Here is a 25625-nt window from a genome sequence, read left to right as displayed (position 1 = left end):
GACCTCTCTCGCCTTGACGCATGTATGTAAAAATGAAAGTACAATATTATTTATATAAAATTAAAAGATAATAAAAAAAATGTAACATTATTTGCGTGTGGAAACAAATATTTTTAATTTTTCAAAGAATTGTAAAAATATCAAATTCATTTTTTATGTTCTAAATTTATATAAAAAAATTTAAAATATATTTTTATTTTATATATTTTTAATTTATTACTCGAATACGTTCATTAAAATATTATTTTCATGAATGTAGATAAAACCATACTAAACTTTTTGTAATTATATAAATTTAAATTTAAATGCAAAATTAACGATTCTTACATGTTGTAACTACATGCAGTTTGAACTTTAAATTTGGATAGTTAATTAAAGTATAAGTTTAGAGAAATCATAAAATAAACTTTAATTAAGGATATAAATACTCTCAAAATTAATATATCACTTAATTAATAATATTTTGTTATTAAAATTAATATACGTAATTAATTAATATACTTTAAGACAAATTGACTAGGAGTTTAATGGAGAGAACATATATTAAGTGCTCCCTAAGATTTTAGGGGAGGTTAACGTGTAAATGTTTAGAGTGCTGAAACACGTTTGCATCTGACGACGCACGTAAATGCATGCAGACATACAAATTTGAGCAATACAAATTTTGCAGTAAAAGACAATTCAATTTAAGGAATTAACTTAACTAGACATGCAAATTTAGACGATACGAATTATGTGTCATTTTTTAGATTTGGCAGTATTAAATTCTTTAGAGATACGAATTATTAAATGATATATACAAAAGAATAAAAAAATAATCAATTATATACAAATGAAATCAAAACAATCAATGATATACATACAAATAAAATGCAATTAAAGTAATGCTAAACTACTCCGTGCCGTAGCGAGGTCATGGTGGCTGCCGTCTGCTTCTACCCTCTCCCTGCTCGTCAGCATCATCAGGTGTCCTGGCCCGTCGTGCTGGATGTGAATCCTCTCCCCCAAGAGGTGCTGCATCATCATCATCAGCCATGCGGAGCGCACGTGGTGAGAAATGATACGATGTCTCGAGACGAGAACGAGGCGGCCTAGGGGGTGCATCGACCTCCACCCCATCGAAAAGATCGTCCAATAAAAATGACATGGATGGGGTAGCAGCAGAGTCGGATGGGGCATCAGTCGGTATGCTCGATGGTCCGGCAATATGAGCTGCAGTGGAAGGCGCATAAGGCGCTGACGGGCCGAACAAGTACTCGGCCTGTACAACTGGTGGGAAGGACATGGGAGTCCCTGGACGACTAGAGGAGGCATGTCGTCCTCCTCGTACTGGAGCTGGTCGACCTCCTCATACTGGTACATCAAGTCGACCTCCTCATTCTGGGATTCGTCGACCGTCCTCGTGGACGAAGTCCAGTGCAGTACTCATCAATCGGTGGATCGCAGGATCCGACGAGATCTGGTCTGCCTCAATGACTATGTCAGCCTGCAGGATATGAACATATTTTATTAACGCATTGAAATCGGAACGTATATATAATAAAATGAGTTGTGGCATTAATCTTCTTACGAGCCTCAAATATACAGCTGCGGTCCTGTCGACGAAGCGGCGTGTGATAGACCTATACCAAGTGAAGTATGGGTCATCTAGACGCATCGGACTGTGCTCCGCCACTCCTCGTACGATGTAGTCTCGTCGATGCTCCCACGCAGTGACGAATATCGCGTGCATACTCAACCAGTCTATGACCCCTCGACCGCGCCCATCCATGCCGTGGAGATCGTCCCCAACAATATCTACCCCCGAAGTCATAAATGGGGCGGGAATGACCTGTCGAAACCCGAACTGTCGCATGACTCGATCGGGGAGATACCACTCAATAATATGAAAGCATATGAGTGGCACTCGCGCTACCCACAGGTCCCTCCCGTCTGCATAGGCAGGCGGCATGTCGGCTAAAATCTCATCCGTGTAGGGCATCCATATAAACTACAGTTAGACAAAACAAAAAGTTAAGCGGACTATACACAACTGAAAGAAAGAAAGAAATACTTTCATGTGCTATACTGTAACTGATTTATACCTCATGCTCCCGGTGCATGTCCAACTCGAACCTGTACTAGGGCAATGTGTGAAGCGCAACCATCGATGCCCTCAAGTCGTCCCTCCATCTGTATAAGATGAAATGTAAGTTCCCAAATGCAAGACTACTACATATTACGAATTAGTATTCGTAATAGTTATTGAGTGAATGAGAAGGAATAGATAAAATTTGTACTAACCGATATGCGAGTGGGAGAGGATCAACCGGACGACCGTCCTGACCCCTCTCAATCTGCAGGAAACCTCGCCGCGTAGGCGCGAATGAAGGAAATCTCTCCCAAGCCCAAACCTGGAGTAAGCAAAGGGGGCCCGCAATCTGTGTCTTCGAGTGGTGCGCGGCGCGACACATCTCCCTATACAATCACGCCAAAGTGGCGGACCCCCAACTGTACGAGTGACACGCTCCGAAGTCCTCAAGAAGTGGAAGGAACATAAGCTGCGCATAACTGCCGGAAACATCCGAGGACATCACCCCACAAATCAAACGCAACAAGTGGGCTCGTGCGTGGCTTGCTATCGTCTGAACATCTGTATGTGCCGGGAGCTCACGAAACGCATCCCCCTCAAGGAACCGCATACGGATGCGTGCACCAACCAACTCGCTGTCAGGCGGAACAACGCCTAACAAACGCTCGCACATAGTACGCAGGGCGAGTCAACCCTGACGGTCTGTAGGTCCCTCCACTGGTCCGGCAGTGCGACCAGTGACAGCTCGCCTATCAATCGGCAACCCGAACAAAACAGCTGTGTCCTGTAATGTGACGGTGGCCTCGCCATGAGGTAGGTGGAACATGTGCGTCTCGGGTCTCCATCGCTTCACCAATGATGTGACAAGATGCCAATCAAGCTGGATATAAGCAATCCGATAAATGCCATAAAACCCCGCATCGCGTATCAGCTGGACAATGCGGGGGTCTGCCTCTAACCAACGCTTGGCAAACTGCGTGCCCCCTCGGCAGCACAGGGGCTCCACATGCCCATCAGCCCACGCTCGGCTGGCCCTGTGATGATCGCCCATCGTCAAGACGCTCGGATCGAACAGCCCTGGATCAATCGTGGAAATGCATCGTTGCATCAGAATAGGTATATACAAAAAAAAAAAAAAAAACGGTGTGAAATAGTTTAAAACTGCATACGACATCAACGAGACGGTCCCACTGCATCGCCCGAGTGGGTCCTTCTCGGACACCTTGTGCGATTATGCCCTTCTTGATGACATATACTGCACGTGCTCCTTTTCCTACCTTCCCTAGCGTCCATCTCATTGTGTATACGAGAGCTCCTTGGACGACCTTTATGTCGAGCATATACTGGATTTTCCTGTATAGTCGGCAACGACGATGCTGGCCAGTACGCCTCGGGCATAATCGGCTGAAAATCCGTTGCATGTGTCGCATAATGTTCGGCGGTGCTCCAACAAGGCTCAACGTACTGCATGGCGTTAAGTCGTGTCTTCGCACATGCAGCGAGAAGGTGGGAGCATGGAAAGTGTAAGGCTTGCCACTTCCCACACGAGCAGCCGTGCAAATCCTGAATGCTCAGCGTTTGCACATTGTTTCCTTTATGAGGTCCCAACTGCGCAGTCGTGATGCTAAAAGTACCTCTAGACCGGTTGAACGTCGTCACGCGATGTCCGGTCGCCTTCAACTTCCTTATTTCCATCGCAAGTAATATATGAGGAGTTAATGCATTTCCTCCTGATATTGCATTAGGAGCAGCCTCACGTCGGCTATTGAAATAATGTGCAACGCGATAAAATGTCAGTTGCACAAAGGCAGTGATTGGGAGGCTACGAGCGCCCTTAAGGACGGCGTTGAAACATTCGACGAGGTTTGTCGTCATGTTCCCATACCTTCTGCCCCCGTTGTGGCACTAAGTCCACATATGAGGAGCGATTTGATCAAAGAACGTCTTCGCGGGTTCCCCACCCTCATCGAAGATCTTCTCCATCCACATGTTAAACTTTTTGACCTGATGCTCCCTTCCCGCGCGCTCAGTCATTCGCTTCAGATTGACACTGTGCACTTTCGTGCTGAAGTTGCTTACAATGTGTCGAAGGCAGAATCGGTGGTGCGCACGCGGTGGCTGCCAATCGGGATTGTGAGACACTGCCGCGATGATCCCTGGATGCCTATCTGATATAAGGCAAATGTCGTCCCTATCGGTAATGGAACGAAGACAATACAGAAACCAATTCCATGTGTCCAAACTTTCCTCTTGCACAATAGCGAATGCAAGGGGAAATATTTACCTATTTGCATCCGGGCACGTTGCAATAAGGAGTTTTCCCTTGTACTTACCGTACAAGTGTGTCCCATCTATACATATCACAGGAGGACAGTGGAGAAAACCCTGAATAGATGCTGCGAACGCCCAAAAGACTGATACAAATGTTACGGTCTGATCGCTGCTTGGTATAGGATTCCACCTCCACTTGACGACAGTACCAGGATTATAAGTGCACATTGCTTCCATCCACCTAGGCAACGTCTGATAAGACTTCTCCCAATCGCCGAATACTTGGGCAATTGCCTTCTGTTTTCCTAACCAAATTTTCTTATATAAGATGGAATAGCCAAAACGACGATCTATGAATTCTTTCAATGTAGCGATTGAGGTCGACGCATCACCCCTTATCATATTCACAATCTCACTAGCAATAAGGGACGATGTGATTTGGCTATGGTCTTGCGAGAGGAGTTCATTCAAGCATGTGTGCGGACCACCATATTAAGTGATTTCGAAGAATCGATGTTTTTGACGATACATCGCATGCAGTCTCCAACTGCATTCAGAGTTCTTACACCTAACAACCCATAATAGTGGGGTCGACTGCAGGACGTGGAAGTCAGGGTGCGTTCGAGCGTGGTATATTCGCACAGCAGCTATCAATTGATCTTTCGACCCGAATAGCATCCCTTGACTCAGTTCTGATGATTCATCCCAACGAGTTACCCGTATAGGAAGCTCGTCACCATGGGACAAATCTGCAGCATCTATTTCAATTACACCATACATAGGAGGTTCGACCATGAAATCTGCCGTATACGTGCCATCGTTCAATTGATCGGGGGGGTGGGTCGACATCATCAGGGAACTCGTTCGTCCCTTCACCAATTTCCTCCTTGTACGTGTCATCTTGTAAATGAACATCGTTCGTGATGTTCATCCCCACGTCCAGCGCGTTGTTCGATATTGCGAACAACGATCCTGGTTGTTCTGCTGAAACATCTTCGCAAACACCATGATAATTCGTATGAATAGTAGTTCCTTCCTACGTCTGCGCGTCGAATGACAATCGTGGACATTCGTTCATATCCGCAACAGGTATCCCACCAACATCTGCAGCTTCTTCCTCCGCTTCAACCACGTGCTCAATAGACGTTCCTGGCTGCCCATGTGCTGCGACACCCATCTGAGGAATGAGTTCGGCATACAGTTGCACAGTCAAATATGTCGTCCCTACGCAGTGTGCATCCAACACCATGCGCAAACCATAATCACTAGTTACGGGAACAACCTCATAGAAGATTGTATCATGATGCCCCTTAATCGGGTATCTTGCGGTTAACCGCAATGCATATTGATTTGGATCAATTTGCAAATACTTGTATATCTTCATATGCAATTTAGTTAATTTACACCTATGACCAATTCTAATAGGTTGAACTGGCGGAATACTATAACTAACACCGGTTTGGCCGGTTATAATGTTACCCCCCATGTACAACAACACCGGAACCGGAATACTGCTTGAACTTCCTGCCATCTAGATTGACACCCGGTAAATATAAAAGACCTACGCAAAACAATAATTTTATGTATAAGTTGTATGCTAAGTGAATAGTGAACAAAAATTATTTTCAATACGTACATGTGCATGCAATATTCTCTAAATGTTTCACTTGTCAGTTTGAAAATATTCTTGCATGCAATTCTGACTTCTCTACGAAAAGTCGTATCAAAATTTGGGCAGCATGCCAAGTGTAATTTGATCATTTACCCATTTTTACAATGACACTTAAACGTTTGCAGACAATATAATAATATAGTTGAAGCATGCGAGAACCTATGATATCTACCAGCATGCAATTCACATCACTGCATCAGCCATGCAGGAGGTATTTAAATTCGCGCTTAGAAAACAAATACTTTTAGATATAACATATAATATCTTTGAAATTTTTTTGTAAGCAAGTCTTCAATTAATGCGTGTGTCACAAATATTTATTTAATATTTCATAAAAATTAATTAACATTTTATATTTATATTATATAATAAAATTAATTATATATATATATATGTATGTATATACATATCTCAAATATAGATTCAAAAACTCCAAAACATCATGTGCCATTGAGTGTATACTAAATAATTAACTTATAATTCCTTCAACTTATATGCATGCGACTATCATATTCACATTGCTTCCAAACATTAATAAAAAATTATTTTTAATATATCATTTATCTCTAATGAACTCATCTTGTCACTAATTTAGAAAGTTATTTCTTATACATAAGAAAGAAAATGAGATTCATTTTTCTAATTTTTTCTTAAACAAAATTTGGGAGGAGTGAGAATCCACAAATCAGTTATGATTCAAGTTCAAGTTATGTTGAATTTTATCTAAATTTTAACAAATTTATATATAAAGTTTCAAATTTGTGTCATCAAATACAATATAATTTACAAATTTTGATAAGTCAATATAGAGAAGTGATGCGAAAAGCTTGATGAAGATGACACTACAATGATACATATAAATAATTATCTCCCAAAGGCAACTAGTTAACCACATACCTTTTGTCATTTATATAGTTTGTATTATCAAATTCCAAACACAAACAAATCATAGTCATGTGTAGTAGATCGGATTGTACTCTAACAAAAAAATTTGTATGATTTTGGCATGGAGCACACTCAATATGAGTATATAAGACTAACGTTGAACAAGTTAAATTAACTTAAATATAACCTTTTAACTTTATTATTAAGCATTTATAGATCAACAAACTACAACTTATTTGTTACTATAAGATAATTATACAATAGCAAATTTTATAATACTTTTGAAATCCCGAGGAAGATCAATGAAATTTTTAAAAATTTTAAAAAATCTTCACTGAAGTGCAAATGGCTTGATTTCAATATATAGTTTTTGGATTCCAAATTTGGAGGGCTTCTCATTGGGATGTAAAAATTATATTTTGGAAGATTGAAATTAAATTAGAGAAGTAGTAAGAAGATAGTCAATGATATTTTGAATTGTTTTGACCAAAATTTTAACCATAAAATTACGTATCCATATGTATATTCATAGTGGTTCATAGTAAATTAAATTCAAGTTAAGTTCAGCAAGTTTAAATTCAGTTCTAATTATTTTGTACATGATGATGTTACTCGTTTGATTACGAACCACATGTAAAAATGGATGGATCATACTACATTCAAAGAGATGTTATTTTGTATATTATTACCATAAAAAAGAACTATGGTATTGAGAATGGGGGGTAAAAGAAAAGGGGAAACACTTGAATTATTGAATATGATTATTAATAAGTTTGTAGAATGACCATACTTTAAAAGAAAAAAAAAAAAAAGGTTTTTAAAATTGATCAAGATAACCAAACTATATTATAATATTCTTCAATGGAACCACACATCCGAGGGTAGTATTGTCGCCCTTGTTTCGAATTAGGAAGGACTTGTAATACCCATTAGAAAAGGCATTGTGCATTCCAAAATAACCTTATCAAAGTGAGTTAAGACCCACAAACAACACAAAAAATACAAACAAACAAATGTCCTAAACACTATTTCTTCTTTGATATTAATGAATATGTAAATTTAAAATATTGAAGATAAAATTTGAAGCATAAATATTTGATCAATATACTTTTTTTTTATTTCAAATATTCAGATTATATTATTAAAAATTTACATGATTATGCGGAGTATATACAAATACTATTAAAGACATAAACGTTAATGAAATTATTAATTAAAAAAACTAACCTTCCTCTAGATGCAGCAACGAACCCAAATAGTCAGAATGCGGCATGTGATATCAAACCAACTCAAAACATAAATAATTATCTCATGTAAATCTCAGTAAGTTAAATAAAATATTCATGTTTTTTTCTAAATATTAAATAACATACCCCATCTTCGGCCCTTAAATAGCCTCGCCTCGCCTTCGCTCGAGCCCGAACGGTCACCTGCACCTCGAACGGTCACCTGCCAACGCAATGGTCCTCTGCAAGCTCGAAGGTCTGCAACTTTTCTCCCTTTCTCCTCTGCAGTATTGTGTTCTGAGAAGCCTCGGGGAGGAATTCAGTAGACAAAGCAAATCTCGCAGAACCATCCTGCGAGATTTACCACGTCCACGCGGATGGATGTCAGGCGCAAATCTCGCAGCTTCATCCTGCGAGATTTTCGCCACGCGTCACGACCAGATCGATGCCTCGTAATCTCGCAGCCACGCGTCGCCTCTCCGTTCGATGGCTTCTTAAATTTCGCATCTTGGAGCTGCGAGATTTCTTCAAGCGTCGCCACGCGTCACCTGCCCCCTGTTTCTCTCTTTGCCACACGTCGAAGGCAGAGTGACTATCAGTTTAAATCTCACAGCATGAAGCTGCGAGATTACGTGAGCATTATTTTGGGAAATAATTTCCCAATCAGAGTATTATTTTATAGTTTATTTCTTTTTAATTATAAAACGGGAAAAAACTCCATGCATGTTTCTAGACACTAAACAATAGTGAAATAAGCTGGCACCACAAAATAAAAGTTGAGCTAATTGTTCAAAATTGATTCCTTTTAAAAATCAAAATTATACATTTTAGGTTCGTATGACACTAAATATTTTTAAATATTTTTTTCCCAGTTGTTATATTGGATTTTTAGATGTTATTGATATGTTACAAAAGTACATGTAGCAAAGAAAAAAAAATTGTACGACAGATGTGAGTGATGGGCATATGGGAGCAGCCTTAAAAATAAAATAAAGTGAAAAGCTTTGCAAGTAATGTAATCAAAATTTCAAGAAAGCATGCATAATGTAATTATCTCACAATGGAAAAGGAAATTTTAGTGTACTAGAGGGTAGAAAGTTTTTAATATCTTTAGCATCAAAATCATTTTTGTTAAAATTATTGTAAAGGGCTAATAGATTTGGGGAAAAGAGTTTATTTAACATGCAAGCACAACAGAGACTCCTGCATTGGCAATTATGGCTTAACCCAATTTACTTTTTTAACATTGAACGTATACGTGATAAAACAAAACTGGGTAAAATTCCCTAGCCTCCCTTGAAGTTTGCCAAAAAGACATGGACAGCCCCAAACGATCAAAAACACATGCCTCCATTGACATTTAAATAGCATAACACTTATACGCCGTCAATTAGATGATCTCCAATCACAGTTTGATATATTTGTCCTAATAATGAATTTAAACCCCCTAAATGGTAAGAAGAGAAATCTTAATGCCCAAAAAAAAACCAATACTCTCTTTGGAAGAGTTTCAATGAGAACAATAGTGTTGGCCACTGCGAAGTTGGCTCTAAATGCACTTGGAAGAAGATGCACACCATCAAGTATTTGCTATCTGTTGTTCATTTCATCATTTTTTTTACACAGTTTATATTAGATGTGAATTCCAAAGAAAGATGGCACATCTCCATTTTCTTTCTTAAAATGTCTCCTTTTATCATCTAAAAATGGGTAGATGGTCAACTAACAAAGGGGGTATAATTTATTTATTTATTTTTTATTGAAAAAGGTAAATTTTATAGATCAAAATGGAATACGTACAGAAAACTCCGAACATACATGAGCGGGGAGGCCAAAGCACCCAATCGAAACATAAAAGCATCAAAAAGTAGGAACACCTAGAAGCAAGTACAATCAAACCTAGGCATATCCATAGCATTACAACAAATACAATCACAACTGGGCATACCCGGTAATCCAAGGGAACGCGAGATAATCAGACCTCAAGGAGGCCTAGACCCCTTATTCCTAATCGTACTTGTTTCGGGAGTAACAATCGTCCTTCCATTTTCCATAGTCACAAGGGAAGTATGTCTTGTGCCTTTAATTCTTTCAATAACAACAACACCATGATTCTCTAAATTAGGAAGGGAGACCTTGCTAGAATTCAATTTCTTCTCGTATTCCTTCACACCCTGTATGGAAGGGGTAACAATAGTCTTTTTTGTTTCTTTAGACCCTGCAATATTAGGGTCATTACCATCAACCACTGCTTTCTTTTTGTCATCAACGGCCTTAGAAGAGTCCAGGCAAACATTCAGTGACCCGTCCATAGAAGCAGGATCTTTCTTCTTCTTTCCTTTCTTCTGTTCTTGCTCAATCTTATTCTTGCAGCTCCCCACATCATGACCAAGCAGATTGCAGGACTTACAGAATTTAGGCACATTCTCATAAGATACCTTTTGAATAAAAGACTGACCATCGGGCAAGCGAACTTTCACACAACTCTTCAAATCTTTAGCAACATCAATTTCTACCAATGCCCTGGCAAAGGAAATACTTTCCCCGTTGGTAGTCAATTTATCTGCATGTACTGGACGTCCCAAAACATAACAAATCTTCCCAAGAGCATTCAAGGTCCAAAATTCAAGAGGAAGATTTTCCAACTGCACCCAAACCGGTAAAATGCCCAATTCCTCATTGTTGAACTAAAAAATGTTTGGTAGTCTTTTAAGGAACAAAGGCTGACCAAATGCATGATAAGGCCCACTAAGCAACACCTGAATCAAGTCCTCTTCTTTGAAAAATCTGAAAATAATCCATCCACTCTTATGATGAAAAATCTCAGCTTTGACATTCCAGGAATCCACAATGGCATTAAGGGCACCTTTACCTGGAAATTTTCCAGCAAAGTAGCCCACCAAGCAAAACTTCCACTTCTCTTCAAGATCAACCAAGTCTTTATCTTCAATTAGAGCTTCATCACCTCCCAACTCAAAGACCGGGAGAGCACCACAATTTTCTTGGTGTCTATTCTTAGCAAACAATTGAGCCCACGACACCTTCTTGTTCCCTTTCAAGAGGAATTCTTTCTCTCCACCTTTAGTGGAACCAAGTGGAATGACGGAGTTTCCAGAGCATCCAGCATCAAGTGGGGGAGCACCTGAGGTGGCCGGTTGAGCAATTTCATCCACCTGCACATCCTTTTTTCCACCACAGAACCTTAGCATCATCAATTTAGCTAGTCTATTAAACTCAGCCATAATCTCAGAAAATTCTTTATCTACCCACTCATTTCGGTTGCCCCCTTTAATTTCAATAAAAGTTAGAGCATCTTCAATTTCCTCCAATTCAGGGTCCAGGTTTGAATTCCTTGGGGATAGTTCACACCCACCATCTGAATCGGATCCAGCTTCAAAATCATCCGAGGAAGAGACCTTTTCCCCCAACGGCGAGAATTGATTATCAATTTTCAAGGAAGGCCTACGAGAAGCCTTAGTAGAGCCCATCTCCACACAATATCAAAAACCTAACTCCAAAGCACATGACGGGCGAGACACCTTACCTGCATGCACTGCATGGAGTTAGAAAACGACACTTAGCTGGAGCTAGACCTGGTAAAATAGATAAAAATCCATTAATCCGAACCACATCCGACTCGTTTTAATCGACTTATAATTATCCGTTTGCTAAATGAGTCGAATATGATTTTTTATTTTCATATCCGCCCCCCCTTAGCTGTTCAAGTCGGGTCGGGTTTATTCGACGGATATCCGCCAACTTGCTTACATTAGTAACTTAGGAAAGCCCAACAGCTACAGCCAAAGTCCAAACCCAGCCAGCCTAGTGAGCCCACTGCCCAAGTTGCCCACGGCCGCACGGCCCACACGCCCTACTCCGCCACTCGGCCCCTCCCACTCCAATCCCAGGCCAACCGGCCCAACCCTAAATCCCTAATCACCTAATGCCCGCAGCACAATTCGAGCCCTAGCTGCCTGCTGCCCAGCGTGACGAGCGTCTCTGTTCAGAGAGCCAGCACGAGAGGAGAGACTGACGGAGTGAGAGGCCCTTCATTCTGGCCTTCTTCTTCGACCCTTCGAAGCCCTCTGGCCTTCGTGAGTTGGTCTTCCACACTGCGAACCAGCAGGAGCCCTTCGCGAGTTCGTCACTTCGTCAGGAGCTTCGCGAGTTCATCGTGGACATTTTCATACCAGAAGGAGCTCCTCGCAAGCTCGTCTTTGAGCGTTTATGAGTTCGTGAGTTCATCTGCGTCGAAGTTCGAATTTGTAAGTATTCTTCTTCTTCTTCTACAAATCTGCTTTTTGCTTTCCATGTTCATCAGTTTTTTAGTATGTTTAGCAGCATTGTTTGGGATTTTCACTTTTTGTTTTACCTTAATGATGGGGAGCTTGAGGAACTCTCTCATGTGGTTCTTGGATTCTTCTTGTTATTACCATTGTGGGGATTTTAGGATTGGTGTTTGGATAATTATGGTGTTTTCTCTTGTAAATGATTCTGTACTCACCTGAACACATCTTATCATTTTTTTCATCTTGCCAATAAATTGTGGAGAGCTAAAGTTCCTTTAAAGTAAAGGTGTTGTGTAGATCACCATTCTTGATAGGGTTAACACCAATGATTTGTTGTAGCCTTGCAGGTTGAGAGACCTTATTCGGCTTTATGTTCAGATGTTTGTGTCATGTGTAGCTATGGTAATAAGGACCGTGCTCATTTATTCTCAGTCCTGTGGCTTGGTGTCTTTGGAACAAGATTTTTGACCTGTTGGGAAGTGTTGTGGGTGCCCTCATTCTTTGGAGGATTTCTTGGTGGTTGAATTTAGAGATTTTGGAAGGCGTGGAATTCTACTTTCATTGTTATTTTGGCTATTTGATTGGAGAAAAATGCCCAGATTTTTTGACTTGGGACTAGATGCTCAATACAAGGTGTTTTGGCATTAATGGTGTTGCTGAGAGTCACCATGATCGATTGGCTCAAACCTAGTTTGGGTGGTCTTCTTGTATTAGCATTTTCTATTTCTTTTCTTCTCTTAAAAAATTTCACTTTTTACAATATCATGTTTCATTACATGTTTGTTAAAATGTCCAAGTGATGATTAGTCTCTATTTTTTTTTGTTATCTAACCTCCTGGTCAACTGGAAAACAAAGGCAATTTATTACTAATATTATTCTATATTCTAAATATAAATCCATTTTCTCTTTAAAAATTTAAGCTAGTAATACTATTGCAATTTTTTTTTTTTTGGCTTTCTCTGCTCTGTTAAATGGAGCCAAAGGTCTTATTTTGAAGAATCCTCAATTTGAAATGTCATCATTTAGGCATTTCCATGGGCATAAAGGCAATGTGCCTTTTGAGAGAAAAATTTTTAAATGGAACTAAAGATCTTATTTTGAAGAATTCACCTTTTGGAACATCATGTTTTCTTGAATGAAGCTTGTTAAAATGCATAAGTGGCAAATTATTCTTTAGAATTGGCATTGTTGTGCCTTTTGATTGCGAAATTTTCAGAAATTTCTTGGGACTAATTTATTATGTTTGAGTTTGAGTTTCTATTTTGAGTTGGATTGAGATTAATTTATTATGTTTTATTGTTTACAATTTTACTTGCATGAATCAGGAGTTGTTAATTAGTATAAATGATTGAATGATTGATATAGTTACTAAAAAAATTAATACACAAACTAATCGCAAGTTACCGTATACAACTTAAATTATTATGACAAAAAATAAATTATTAATAAAATTATATTTGAGAATGACGGATTATCCGCCCATCCGCCATGAATAATCCGACCCGAAACCGCTTAATCCGCCACTTAAACGAGTCGAATATGGATTATGATTTTTACCCGATAATCCGCCTTATCCGCCACGGATAAACCGAACCGATCTGCTTTGCTAGGTCTAGCTGGAGCACGTGGCAGCCTCCAGCGCACAGCAGCCCAAAACGCACGATAGCTCAGACACAAACAGAAAAATGAGCAAAAGTCCTGTCTGCTCCAAGCCTCACAGAAGCACCCACACTGGAATGACAATAAATTCCACTGACACAAGACCCTGCGCACAGCAATCCTGCCGAAAGGAAGTGTATCACGTGACCACTGAAATAGCTAGCATAATGAGTGAACCGAACCACGTCACAGATTTTGAATTTCAAAATAACCTTCACAAACAGAAGAGAACTGAACAGTAACTCTTTGAACGGATCAAACAGGGTAATCGGGCATCAACTGGGCGAAGGAACACAGGCAGACCTCCAACCCGTGCGCAAAGAACAACCTTGTGTACTCGGACTGAAACGAACTAAACGGCAGCCAAAATAAGCGGGAAATCTCAGATCTGGAAACTCAAGAGCACTGAAAGACCAATCTGATTATCGGCCGAATCAGAGGAAAATAAATTCCAACAAATAATATTGAAATGCCTCTCCACTGAACTTCAACCACAAACTAAAACTCAAATATGAAGAAATCCAAGAGATAATCCAAACCATTAGAGTAGATCATTCATCCTGAACTTTCAATAAATCTTCTAAACTTCAGATCTACTTCGTCCAAAACAGAGAAGCAAAACTGAAGCGGAATCAACAATCAAAACCCACAATACCAGCAACCCAAAAAATTTCAAACTTCAAGTTTCCGACGAATAGAGAACAAGAAATTTGAAATCAGCTCAACAAATCACCACTAGAGGTTGAAGCAACCTTCAGCAAATCCAAATCGTGCAACACCAGCAACAGATTCCAGTGCAACACAAAGAGATCAAGATCTCAGCTCCACGGTCATGCCCTTCTCTCTAGAGAGAAGTGAGAGCATCTCTCTCTAACATGACTGACTGAGAGCTCTTTCTTGATTCTAACAAAGGGGGTATAATTGTTGCTATGTCAATGTGAACGGTGGAAGTGCCTTTTTTTGAATGTTGTGGGGAGGTCTTTGTCTTTGGGAAAAACCTTAGGAGAGGTCAATTTATTATTTTATTTCCCCCCCCCCCCCCCCCCCCCCAAAAAAAAAAAATCCTTGGCAAATAGTTGAAATAGAATTAGTCAATAGAGTGGCAAGGATTAATTTCTCAGCAAGAGAATGATACTCTTCTCACAGAGACAATAAATATTCCGTGTCAAGCACCAAGCAGTTTAAGGGTGACCAAAGATTTAGAAGTAGATAAAAGAAACTGCTCCCCTAACTGTCTCATCTGTTCAGCTAACCAAATAGATAAGGTACTAGTACTTTTGAGGTCTAGCACACAACCTTTTGTGTCCTTAATATGAAGTACAGGGAAAAAAATAGAGTTTAATTCAGATGAATCTGTTTAGAGAGAGCTGCAGTTTGTGGAAAACAAAAAAGAGCTTAAACGAACCGCTTATTCTATATGGGAACAATTCAAGTTCAAGAAATCGATCTACTCAAAAAGGCAAGACTTTGGGAAGATTGATTTTGAAGACACTTCACATCCAAATTTTCCTCTATTTTCACAATTACTAAGTTCCCACATGCCCAAAAATATTTTCAAACTCAAATGGTGGAGAACAATTTATGTATTAGTTTGGAGATTGCACAAGATAGACCAGAGGGAGAAAAATTAGAAGCTATTTTTAACATTTTGGATTGCATAAGAGTTTTTATTTGGTATCTGACTCTCGATAGGATTCATTCTAATGATCTATTCCACGTTAGAAAACCTCCTATAGCTTAGTCTCAGAATGCTTGTGTTTTTGGTTCCCAAAGCTGTAAAATGAAAGCTTATTTATTTTTATGTTGCTTGTTTTGTGTGGCTTATGGAGCAGGCTCTTTGGTGTGCTTTTGGGGAGCTTTGGGTGTGCTCTTCTTTGGAGATTTCTTACTGGAAGAGATCTATAGGCTTTGGAGCTGAAAGGAAGGGAAAACTCTTTGCAGGCGCGCTACTTTTGTTGTTGTGTGTCGTATTTGGTTGGAATATAATTCTAGAATATTCAACAGTTTCTGGCTCCTGTTTTGATGTGGAGTAGGGTTCTTTCTCTGGCTTCCATATGGTGCTTTGCCTTTGGCTTGTTTCCTATCTTGGCGAAGGCTGATGTGTGACAGGATCACTGGCTTTCACTTTTTTAGATGTACTTCATTTTTTTTTTTCCTTTTTTGGACCAGTTATCTTTCAATCCTTTTGATTGCTTCTTTCTTATAATAATACTTCTTTTACCAAAGAAAAGAAGCAAATAATCCTATTACCTACAAAGTGACGTGCATTGGGGAAGTTGGGGGAATAATTTTAGATCTAACTGAAGCTTGGGCCATTGAGTTTTTTCATATTTCAAATCATGTCATTTATAGCTGAATCTGGGTGCAAAGTAGCACATTTTGGCAAAACTAATTATGCATTTGTAGTTCTGAACTTCTGATTGAATTTGAAGTGTTCTTTTGCACTTCTAAAATTTGGGGAATCAGTAAGAATACGTTGATGAGGTTGAGGCTGGAGATTTTTTGCCCCTGAGATGAAAATGATAATTATGTGATTATGTATAATTATTTTCATTATGTTTAATTGTGTAAGATAACACGGTGACACATGACGGCTTTGTTCATACTCCTGCAGAGAACTCAGAAAATGGTAGTGAGGATTCGATTGTCAAGGTTTGGATGCAAAAACAAGCCCTTTTACAGGGTTATGGCTGCTGACAGCAGATCTCCCAGAGATGGGAAGCATCTTGAAGTTTTAGGTTATTACAATCCCTTGCCAGGTGACTCCCTCCCTCGTTCACTCTCTCCAACTCCACAAAAAGAGTGTTGTTTTTGGTGGATTCGCTTTTGATAAATTAGCATTCATGCTTGCTGGATCAATTCTGAACCATTTGTTTGCTTCTTCTAACTTTTGGCCGCACCTCTTATGTTATCAGTGTTTTCAAAGTACTTAGATGCAATGTAAATGTTCTTTCTAGAGTAAGAAAAAAACTTATAAAAAATGCCACAAAAGACCTTTTTTTTTTAAAATGATTTTTTGCTTTAGCAAGCTGGAATCTACTAATTTTTTTCAATATTTTGATTTTATACAGGTCAAGATGGCGGTAAACGAATGGGCCTCAATTTTGAACGTGTTAAGTAAGTCGTATTTTAATTTAATTTTTTTCTTAGCTTGAATGTTTATTCAGAATCAGACTAATTAGAGTGGCTGTTAATGGTTGCTACTGGAATGGTTTATGCTTGTACTGGATAGCTTTTGCTTTTTCCATTTTTCTTTAAATAGTGAAGTCAAGAGTTCCACACCTTTAGAAACTATATTTATTTATCAAGGAATGAATCTGTCACTTGTCTATTTATGCATTTAGTATTTATTTATTATTTAACAAACTTCTTCACTGATGAATATTAGCTGTGAACCTTGAGACTCCCTAAATCATTTCCGTACCCTAACCATAGTCCAAATTTTGAGAAGCTCAATCTGTTTTATCAATATAATTATAAATTAATTATAATTTAATTCAATCGTCCTTTCGTTTAGTTTAAGTTTGGCTTTTATCAATGCTTGTATAGAAGATAAACAAAACAACCAAACATCATTTGCTTGGTGATCCTTGGAGTCCACTACAAAAGCTAGTTCCTACTTGAAACCCACTCAACCTAGGCTACATATTTCTAGAAATTATTCTAAAGCCTCTAGACATGTGTTAAGTTACTCGGAATCAACTAAAGCTGCACAGGCTAATATTTGGTCAGGAGACTTTTCCTTCCAGTATAAGTTTTGCAATTTTTCACTGCAAATAGAGCAGAGACAGGTGCACCTGAGAGAAATTGCTTTTTAAATTTCAGCTAGAAGGAAACAAGCAATGAAAGTGAAATTTGACATCAATTCATGATTCTGATGGAGAATTTAAGGTTTCATTGAGGTAGATGTTAGGAGTAAACTGAGAGCTGTAGGAAAAGGGATTAGAGTAATATGATGAGGCGAGGAGCAACTTAGATTGTTGTCTCTTCCGTAGCTTGATTGCGCTAAAGCTTTTCTATTGTTGCAACTTGCCCAATCTTTACTGTCCTACTTGGCATTATCTATTACAGCAGGTACCTCTAAGGTCATAGTGGGCTACTACATAATGGATTTGTGTAAGTTGTTTGAGATTCCATGATGATGTAAATTTCAAATGATGCCCTCAAAATCTAATGCAAATCTGCTTCATCTTGGATGGATGAATTGAATTTGTGAAAACATTTACTGTGCGAGTTGTGCTCTCTGGCAGGAGATGATGCTTTCTGTTGGTGCATATATTCAGTATGAATATTAAATATTTATTTATTTTTTAGTTTTTATGTTTGGACCAACTTTATTGAATGTTGAGTTCTTATAGCATGTTCCTATTATGTACCCAAAAAAAAAAAAATAACACCCAGATGACCCAATTCATGAGGCTCCCACACAATCAGGGGTTTGGGGAAGGAAAGATTGCTGTGTCTTATCTCCAGGCTTGGAGAGATTGATTCTGTTACTTGAATCTGTGAACCTTTAATTTGGGATGTAACATGCTTATCATTAAGCATGGTTTTAAAACCTGGATTGTCTGTGCCAGTTTGACCTGGTTGAACCAAAACCGGTCATGGTACCAGTTTGGATTGCATTTAAACCGTCAAAATGGGTCAACTGGGCCAAAACATGACAACTCAGCCCAACTTGGCTGTGGTTGATCCAATCTCTTCAGCAATAAATCTTGAATTTTGTGGCTAATGGGATTCAAACCTGGAGCACTTAGCAAGAGGTGCAAATGACTTACCAAAAAAGCTGCCATTCCTTTTGATGATGTAATATAGAACAAATGATGTACGTGCAGAAAAAGCACTTTGCATGTGTAGGTATATATAAACTTATTTGAACTCATCAAACACCAAACTCTTGTAATTAAAATTTTAACTTATTCAAGCCTCTTCAACACTATATTTTGATATTTGATTGAGTAATAATTGTTTATGGTTATTTAGTCTTTTAGTATTATATATATACTGGAGTTATGTGTGAGTTAGTAAGGGTATTATGGTCATGAGGGATAGACCTATTATTGGAGGTTAGCTCTTCCATTTTACCTAGTTATTCAACATGCTATCAGAGGTTGTCATCAAGAGGTCAGGTTCTAGTTTCCTTGCCAGCATCTAATATATGGTGTTTAAATATTATTATGTTCCCTGTAATGGGTGTTATTTATCATGTCTTTATTTCTCCATGTGCTGTTGGGCTGCACGTGCAAGGGAGTGTTAAAGCTCGATATGCATTGTTGGCCCACAACCTAATAGCTTAAGCTATTAGGTAAAATGGTAGTCTAACTTTGCATCAGAGTTGGATTACATGCTCTGGGATTTCTATGGTTGTTTGTTCCTAGGTGTATATTTTGAAGGTCACTCCGGATGGTTCTGTGGCTTGATTGAAGGCTTGCCTTATTGCCAAGGGATATACTAAAGTGTATGGTTTGGATTATTCAAACACATTCTCTTTAGTTGCTAAACTTGCATCAATACATTTATTCATCTCCTTAGCCACCACTTGTCATTGACTTCTACATTAGTTAGATGTGAAGAATGCTTTCCAACATGGTGATCTTCAGGAGGAGGTCTATATAGAGCAACCACCTCGGTTTGTTGCTTAGCGAGAGTCAAGCTTAGTGTGTTGGCTCAAGAAATTATTATATGGTTTAAAACAATCTCCGAGAGCATGGTTTGGTCAATTTAGTATTGTCGTACTTGATTTTGGCCTCCAACAGTGTATAGTAGATCACTTTTGTATTTTATTGTCATACTCTATCTAATAGGATTTTAGTTATTGTGTATGTGGATGTTATTGTGATTGCTTGAGATGATGATTAAGGCATCTAGGATCTAAAACTTTTCCTACATACTAAATTTCATACCAAGGATTTGGGACCTTTGAAGTACTTCTTGGGTATCGAAGTATCGAGATCTTGTATGGAAATGGTTTTTTCATAGAGAAAGTATGTTCTTGATCTTTTAGATGAGATTGGGTTGTTGGTGTCCAAGCCTATGCATACACCCATGGATCTCAATGGTAAGTTAGTGCCAGATATAAGTGATTTTTTGCCTAACCTAGGACGGTATGGAAAACTTATTGGGGAGTTGAATTATCTCATAGTCACTCAACCTGATATATCTTTCGCAACAAGTGTCATGAGTCAGTCCTCGACTCTTCGAGAATGAATCACTGAGATGTAGTAATTTGCATTTTGAGATATCTCAAAGGTGCACTAGGGAGAGGTATCTTATATTAGGATTAGGGTCACACTCATATTTGGGATATATAGATGCAAATTGGGTTGGGTGGCCTTTCGACCGAAAATCCACAACTGAACCTTGTATCTTTGTTGGTGGTAATCCGATTTTTTGGAAGAGTAAAAAGCAAAACTATGGTGGCTAGGTCAAGTACTGAATTAGAGTATAGGGCTATGGTTCACCCTACATGTGAACTTGTTTGGTTGGAGAACATGTTGGAAGAATTGGGTTTTCCACATTATTAGCCTATGGAGTTTGTGTTATAATCAAGCTGCTATTCATATTGCCTCCAAACCAGTTTTCTATGAGCGGACAAAGCACATTAGAATTGATTGACACTTTGTTTGGGAGAAACTTGTACAGAAGCTCATTACAACCACTCATGTGAAGTATGATTTTCAGCTTGTTGATTTAATTACTAAAGCCTTGAGAGGTGCTCGATTGAAATTCATTTGTAACAAGTTAGGAGCATATGATATATATGCTCCAACTTGGGAGGGAGTGTTAATGATTATTTAGTCTTTTAGCATTATTAGCATGTACTGGAGTTATGTTACTAAGTGTGAGTTAGTAAGGGTATTATGATTATTAGTATTGTACTTGACATATATTATAAATAGAGTGAGACCATGGTTTTAAATCGCAGTTGTGGGTAGCATAACGTAACGGTAACGGGTGTAATGGGAAGCGGGAGTAGTAGATGTTACATAATGGGAAGCGGGTGTAGCAGATGTTACATAACGGGAAGTGGGTGTAACGGTCGTGAATTTTTTTGAAGCACTCACAACCTTGTGCATATTAGCGTACTTCCATGTTTTAAGCTTTTAGCTCTTATTAGAAAGAGTTTTAGTGTATTTTGAACCCTTTAGTTCGAGTAACTAAGTTATTCAGTAAGGGAAACAAGTTTACTTTTGTTTTAAACCACTATTGATAGAAAAATTACATGTGTGTGTATTTATACTTCTCATTGTTCTTATTTGTGATAAATTCTTATTTGTGCAAAATTAATTAATAGAACAAAATACATTATACACTCCATTAATCTATTAGACACATAAGACATAAAAATAATACAGATATAAAATAGCTAGAAAAGAAAGAAGGTTGAAGTTGAAAAATATCGAAAATAAAATATTTTCCTAACAAGTTAGTATTTTCAAATTGTTAATTAATGCATCTATTGTGAGTATTTAAAGAAATAGTTAATTTTGTATCATTGTCATCCTCATTATAATCTTTTCCTCTCGCAACGTGGTATATTGAAAATGATTTATTAAAGAGGGAAAAAGTGAGAAGAAAAAGTAAAAAAGAAAATAAATTTTTTGGTGTAACAGTCCTGTAGTGGTTACGTAATGGTCACAGTCCGTAACGGCCGCCACGGCCTTGATTTTTCTTCCCACCGATTTCGCAGTGTGTAACGGTATCGGTAACCAAAAAACCGTTATGTAACTGTGTTACGTAACGGTTGCAGCCGTTATTTAAAACCATGAGTGAGACTATCATTGGTGGTTAGGTCTTCCATTTTACCCCAGATGTTCGACAATAATAATAAGTTTCAAGAATATTTGAGAAATAATAGGAAAGGTGGCATAAAAAATTTATCTAATTATTGCTTTTTTTTTTTTCTATGGTTTTTTTAATAGGTGATTATGATTGCTTTTACTATATATATATGATTAAAAATTTGACCTGAATTCTCTGGGTTGGTTATCAGTTCAGGTTCTAAAACCATGTTGTTGGGTATATTAGTTTGACCACCGGTCCAATTGGCTGTCTGACTAACGCAATGAATTCTCTAGGTTGGCTATTGGCTCGGGTTCTAAAACCATGTTGTTGGGTTGATGCTCACCTTAAGATTTGGATATAACACATAAACACCCTTATTGTTCCTAGTGTGCATAAGCACTATAAGTTTTGGATTTTTTGTAGGCCGTTTGAAGCCATGTTTTAAAAGGCGAAGGCACAAAGCAAGGCTATTTAAACCTTCAGAAGCAAGCCCTGCCTTTTGAGAAATTTATTTTTAAACAAAAATGTGTAATAAATTACATACATTTTTTGAAATAAATAAAAATTTACAAATTTGCAAATAAAATGTTTAAAAACTAAATTTATTTTGTAAACTACTTGATGGCCATTCAAAGAATACTAACTTGAATTTATTACATAAATCATGCCAAGAGATAGCTATAAAGTTCAAATTATTTTCAAGATCTAAGATGCATCTCTCAATTATTTTGGAAAGGTTGAGGTTCAAGAGTTTTTAGAAATCAACTCATTATGATATTCCTTTTGCATAAACATGTAGTTAAATTTTTTTTTTAGCCAAATCTAACTTGAGATTAACACATCAATATGTGTAAGCTTCAACTAAAAAGGTGCAAAAGTCGTCGCTTTTGCCCAAATGTGTAAGCCTCAATGTGTAATGTGTTGGCCTTTTTGAGATAAAGAATTTGCTTTTAGACTCAAACTCAAGGCATTTTCGGGCATGCCTCGTCTTGAGGCGAGCCTATATTGATTTAAAACATTGGTTGGAAGTATCCTAGGTCTCATTTTCTTACTTTGAAAAATAAGCTGCCGTTACAATTCTTCTCTGATGTGTGGTGTTCGTGAAACTCATTCTCCTAATATGTGTTTCGGAAGGTAACAATACCAAGTGCTGAGCTCAAGGGCCCTGGCATTCTGGAAGTTGGTACAGTTGGCATCATTGTTGAACAACGTATGTATGGTTGGCATCATTGTTAAACAACATATGTACAGTTGGCATCATTGTTGATCAACATGCACACATAGCTATACTATGAGAATATTAAGTAAAAACTTTGAGAACCTGTTCTTGTCTGAGAAGGACAAATCTTTCCTATGGAAGTTGATTATGTTTCCTGACTAAGGAGCTGGTTTTGGGCATGTGGATGAGCAATAGAAAACATCCGTAGAAAAATCTTGAAATTTATTAGAAATGAATAGACATGAAAATGCATCAGGAAGAATGCAAATGGAAGTTGCAATTAATTGCTAGACGGGATTTATATATATTAAAGTCTTTTATTTTTGGGCATTGAGCACCTTATTTTTGACTAATCTTTTATTTCTTCTTGTTTCTCATATTTTTACTAGACCCACTTCTGATTTTTATCAAATACACTTCTTTTTGTGTGAATATGTGGTTCACTGAGCTGTTGCTATTTCATTTTCGAGTCACTAAATATGATATGCACACTGTTCATGTGTATGTGCATATGCATGTGCCACACCACAACCCTAGACTATAATTGATGAGTTGAATTTGAAGATTTAAATGCATGGAGGGATCAGGAGTGAATCAATTTTATGGAAGTGATTTATTTTTACCTTATTATCCATGTTTGTTCAGTTATTTGGTTTTTCCTATTAGAGTTTATTGAGAAAAAAATGAATATATATTTACTTTGTATTATAGTGTAGATGGATAAACACTATTATGTAGCCCGATAGAACAGTGAAGGGGAAAGGACTTTAAGATCTGATCAAATGCTCAAACAAAGATTTTGAAGAATAGAAACATGAGGAATCCAAAACCCGACTCTATGACTATCTCTCGCTCATGAGAGATGACAATTGTCCAAGAAAACCAACAAAGAAGAGAGTTCCTCCGGCTCCTATCATTTATAGCCATACTAAAGTGGAAATACCTAGAAGCAGATCCATTTGAATTGGGAAAGGAAGCAATGACATTATTATGTGCTAAAGAGAGATGATATAAACGAGAAAAAGAAATGGAAAGTGCATAATTCCCCACCCAAGCATCTTTCCAGAAAGGGATCTGAGACCCATTGCCCACAACATAATTTATTAAAGGAATAATTAAAGGATAAATTTGAGCAACACCCTTCCATTGACTCTCCACAGAACTTCTTAAACCCCAATTAGTATCCCACCCATTAGAACGTAAGCCAAATTACTTTTTCTAATTTTATGCCCGACCTTCTCCTCAAAGGGAAAATGCCACGGCCATTTTCCCTATAAGGCAGCATTTCAAGACACAATCTCCAAGACCCAATCGACCTTCCATCTTTGAACTACACACAATCTCCCAACCACCTACCCCCAATCATAGGAAATCTCTAATTACTTAAATTTTATAGCTACCCTTGCTGGAATTCTAAAGATGGAACAAATAAAGAGGAATACTAGAGATTTGAGAATAGTTTTTCAAATATTATTTGTCAAGATGTGGAGTCATGGAACTTATGATGGAAGTTTGAAACAGTTTTTAGGACATACTATATTACCATACCATATTTAGGTGGAAAAAGAAACTTTGCCAAATTTTTTGTAGTTTGTTCCGATGGTAGAAGTATTTCTGTGATGCAGTCTTAATGAATTTTACGTTTAGGAGTTCTCTCCACGTTTTTTGTATTCCCAACTTCCTCTGTATGAAATATTAAAAATTAGATGAACTAGGGATTCCTTTATTTTATTTCTTCTGTTATTTCACTTCTCCCAGCCCCATCTTACTCTATCCTGTTCCAACTGTTGTCTCTGCAGGTACTGGCTATCAGTTGGTGCCCAGCCTTCAGAACCTGTGCAGCAAATTCTCTTTAGAGCAGGATTGTTACCTCCACCGCCAATGGTCGCAATGTCACGCAAAGGTGGGCCACGTGACACCCGTCCTATTGATCCTATGACTGGGCGCTTCTTGACTATGGAGGGTCCAGCCTCCGCGAACCAATCGAAAGATTCTGAGGCTGAAGAAGCTGAAGATGACAGCACAAGTAGCCCTTGAAAAACTGAGGCACTGAATGTATTCACTTTTTGTTGAGCCCTTACATTTCTTTGAATTTGTAATGGAACGTCCTCGTAAAGTGTTTAGCTCATGGCTATGTCCATATATTTGTGGACGTGCCATTTGCAAATTACTTTTGTAATTGTTGCAGTGGCATGGTGATGTTTGGGGGTATTAGTATTTCTCTTTGATAACTGACATTGCAAGAATCTTCACTTTGAAAAATTATTTAATTTAATTTTTTATGTTTTGTTTTTGCCTATTGTTTTTCTTGATTGGGCAAAGAGAAACGAATCATTGCATTTGAAATTGGGAGCTGTACGACGATAGGGTTACTTCGCAGACACAAACCCCATTCATAAAAAGCAGCAGCTAGAAAAAAAAAAAGATAACCCGAGGACCCAACAGAATGGCACTTGCACCACAAAGATCAGTATTAACTTTGCATAGAGAAAAATGATACCCCTACATTAACACCAGATGCCCCAAAGTGCCAACAAAAAGTAAAGG

At 38.1% G+C, this 25625-nt stretch overlaps 1 protein-coding gene across 4 annotated transcripts; it reads left to right on the top strand.

Moving 5' to 3' along the window:
• Nucleotides 1–11981: 11981 nt before the first annotated feature.
• Nucleotides 11982–25371, top strand: LOC131165948 (small ribosomal subunit protein bS16m/bS16c). 4 transcript variants are annotated; one of them, XM_058124130.1, is made up of 5 exons: nt 11982–12390; nt 15907–16015; nt 16689–16833; nt 17146–17191; nt 24878–25371. In XM_058124130.1, the coding sequence occupies exons 3-5, from the start codon at nt 16701–16703 to the stop codon at nt 25113–25115; spliced, it is 417 nt and encodes a 138-aa protein (XP_057980113.1). In that variant the 5' UTR covers nt 11982–12390; nt 15907–16015; nt 16689–16700; the 3' UTR covers nt 25116–25371. The 4 variants fall into 4 exon arrangements, with proteins under 4 accessions (XP_057980113.1, XP_057980110.1, XP_057980112.1 ...); XM_058124129.1 differs by having other exon boundaries at nt 12023–12390; nt 15907–16103; XM_058124128.1 differs by having other exon boundaries at nt 12023–12390; nt 15907–16209.
• The last annotated feature ends 254 nt before the right edge of the window (nt 25372–25625 follow it).

This window comes from Malania oleifera, chromosome 10 (assembly GCF_029873635.1).
Source record: "Malania oleifera isolate guangnan ecotype guangnan chromosome 10, ASM2987363v1, whole genome shotgun sequence".
NCBI classification, from domain to species: domain Eukaryota; kingdom Viridiplantae; phylum Streptophyta; class Magnoliopsida; order Santalales; family Ximeniaceae; genus Malania; species Malania oleifera.
The sequence above is the reverse complement of the archived record's forward strand: the minus strand, read 5'-3'. Positions and strand labels throughout refer to the sequence as shown.

What these genes read in the sequence shown, in the direction of transcription:
- LOC131165948 (XM_058124130.1), top strand. Translation starts at nt 16,701, where the DNA reads ATGGTAGTGAGGATTCGATTGTCAAGGTTTGGATGCAAAAACAAGCCC. An exon ending in TTATTACAATCCCTTGCCAG is followed by an intron (nt 16,834 to 17,145) that starts GTGACTCCCTCC and finishes GATTTTATACAG; the next exon opens with GTCAAGATGGCGGTAAACGA. An exon ending in CTCAATTTTGAACGTGTTAA is followed by an intron (nt 17,192 to 24,877) that starts GTAAGTCGTATT and finishes TTGTCTCTGCAG; the next exon opens with GTACTGGCTATCAGTTGGTG.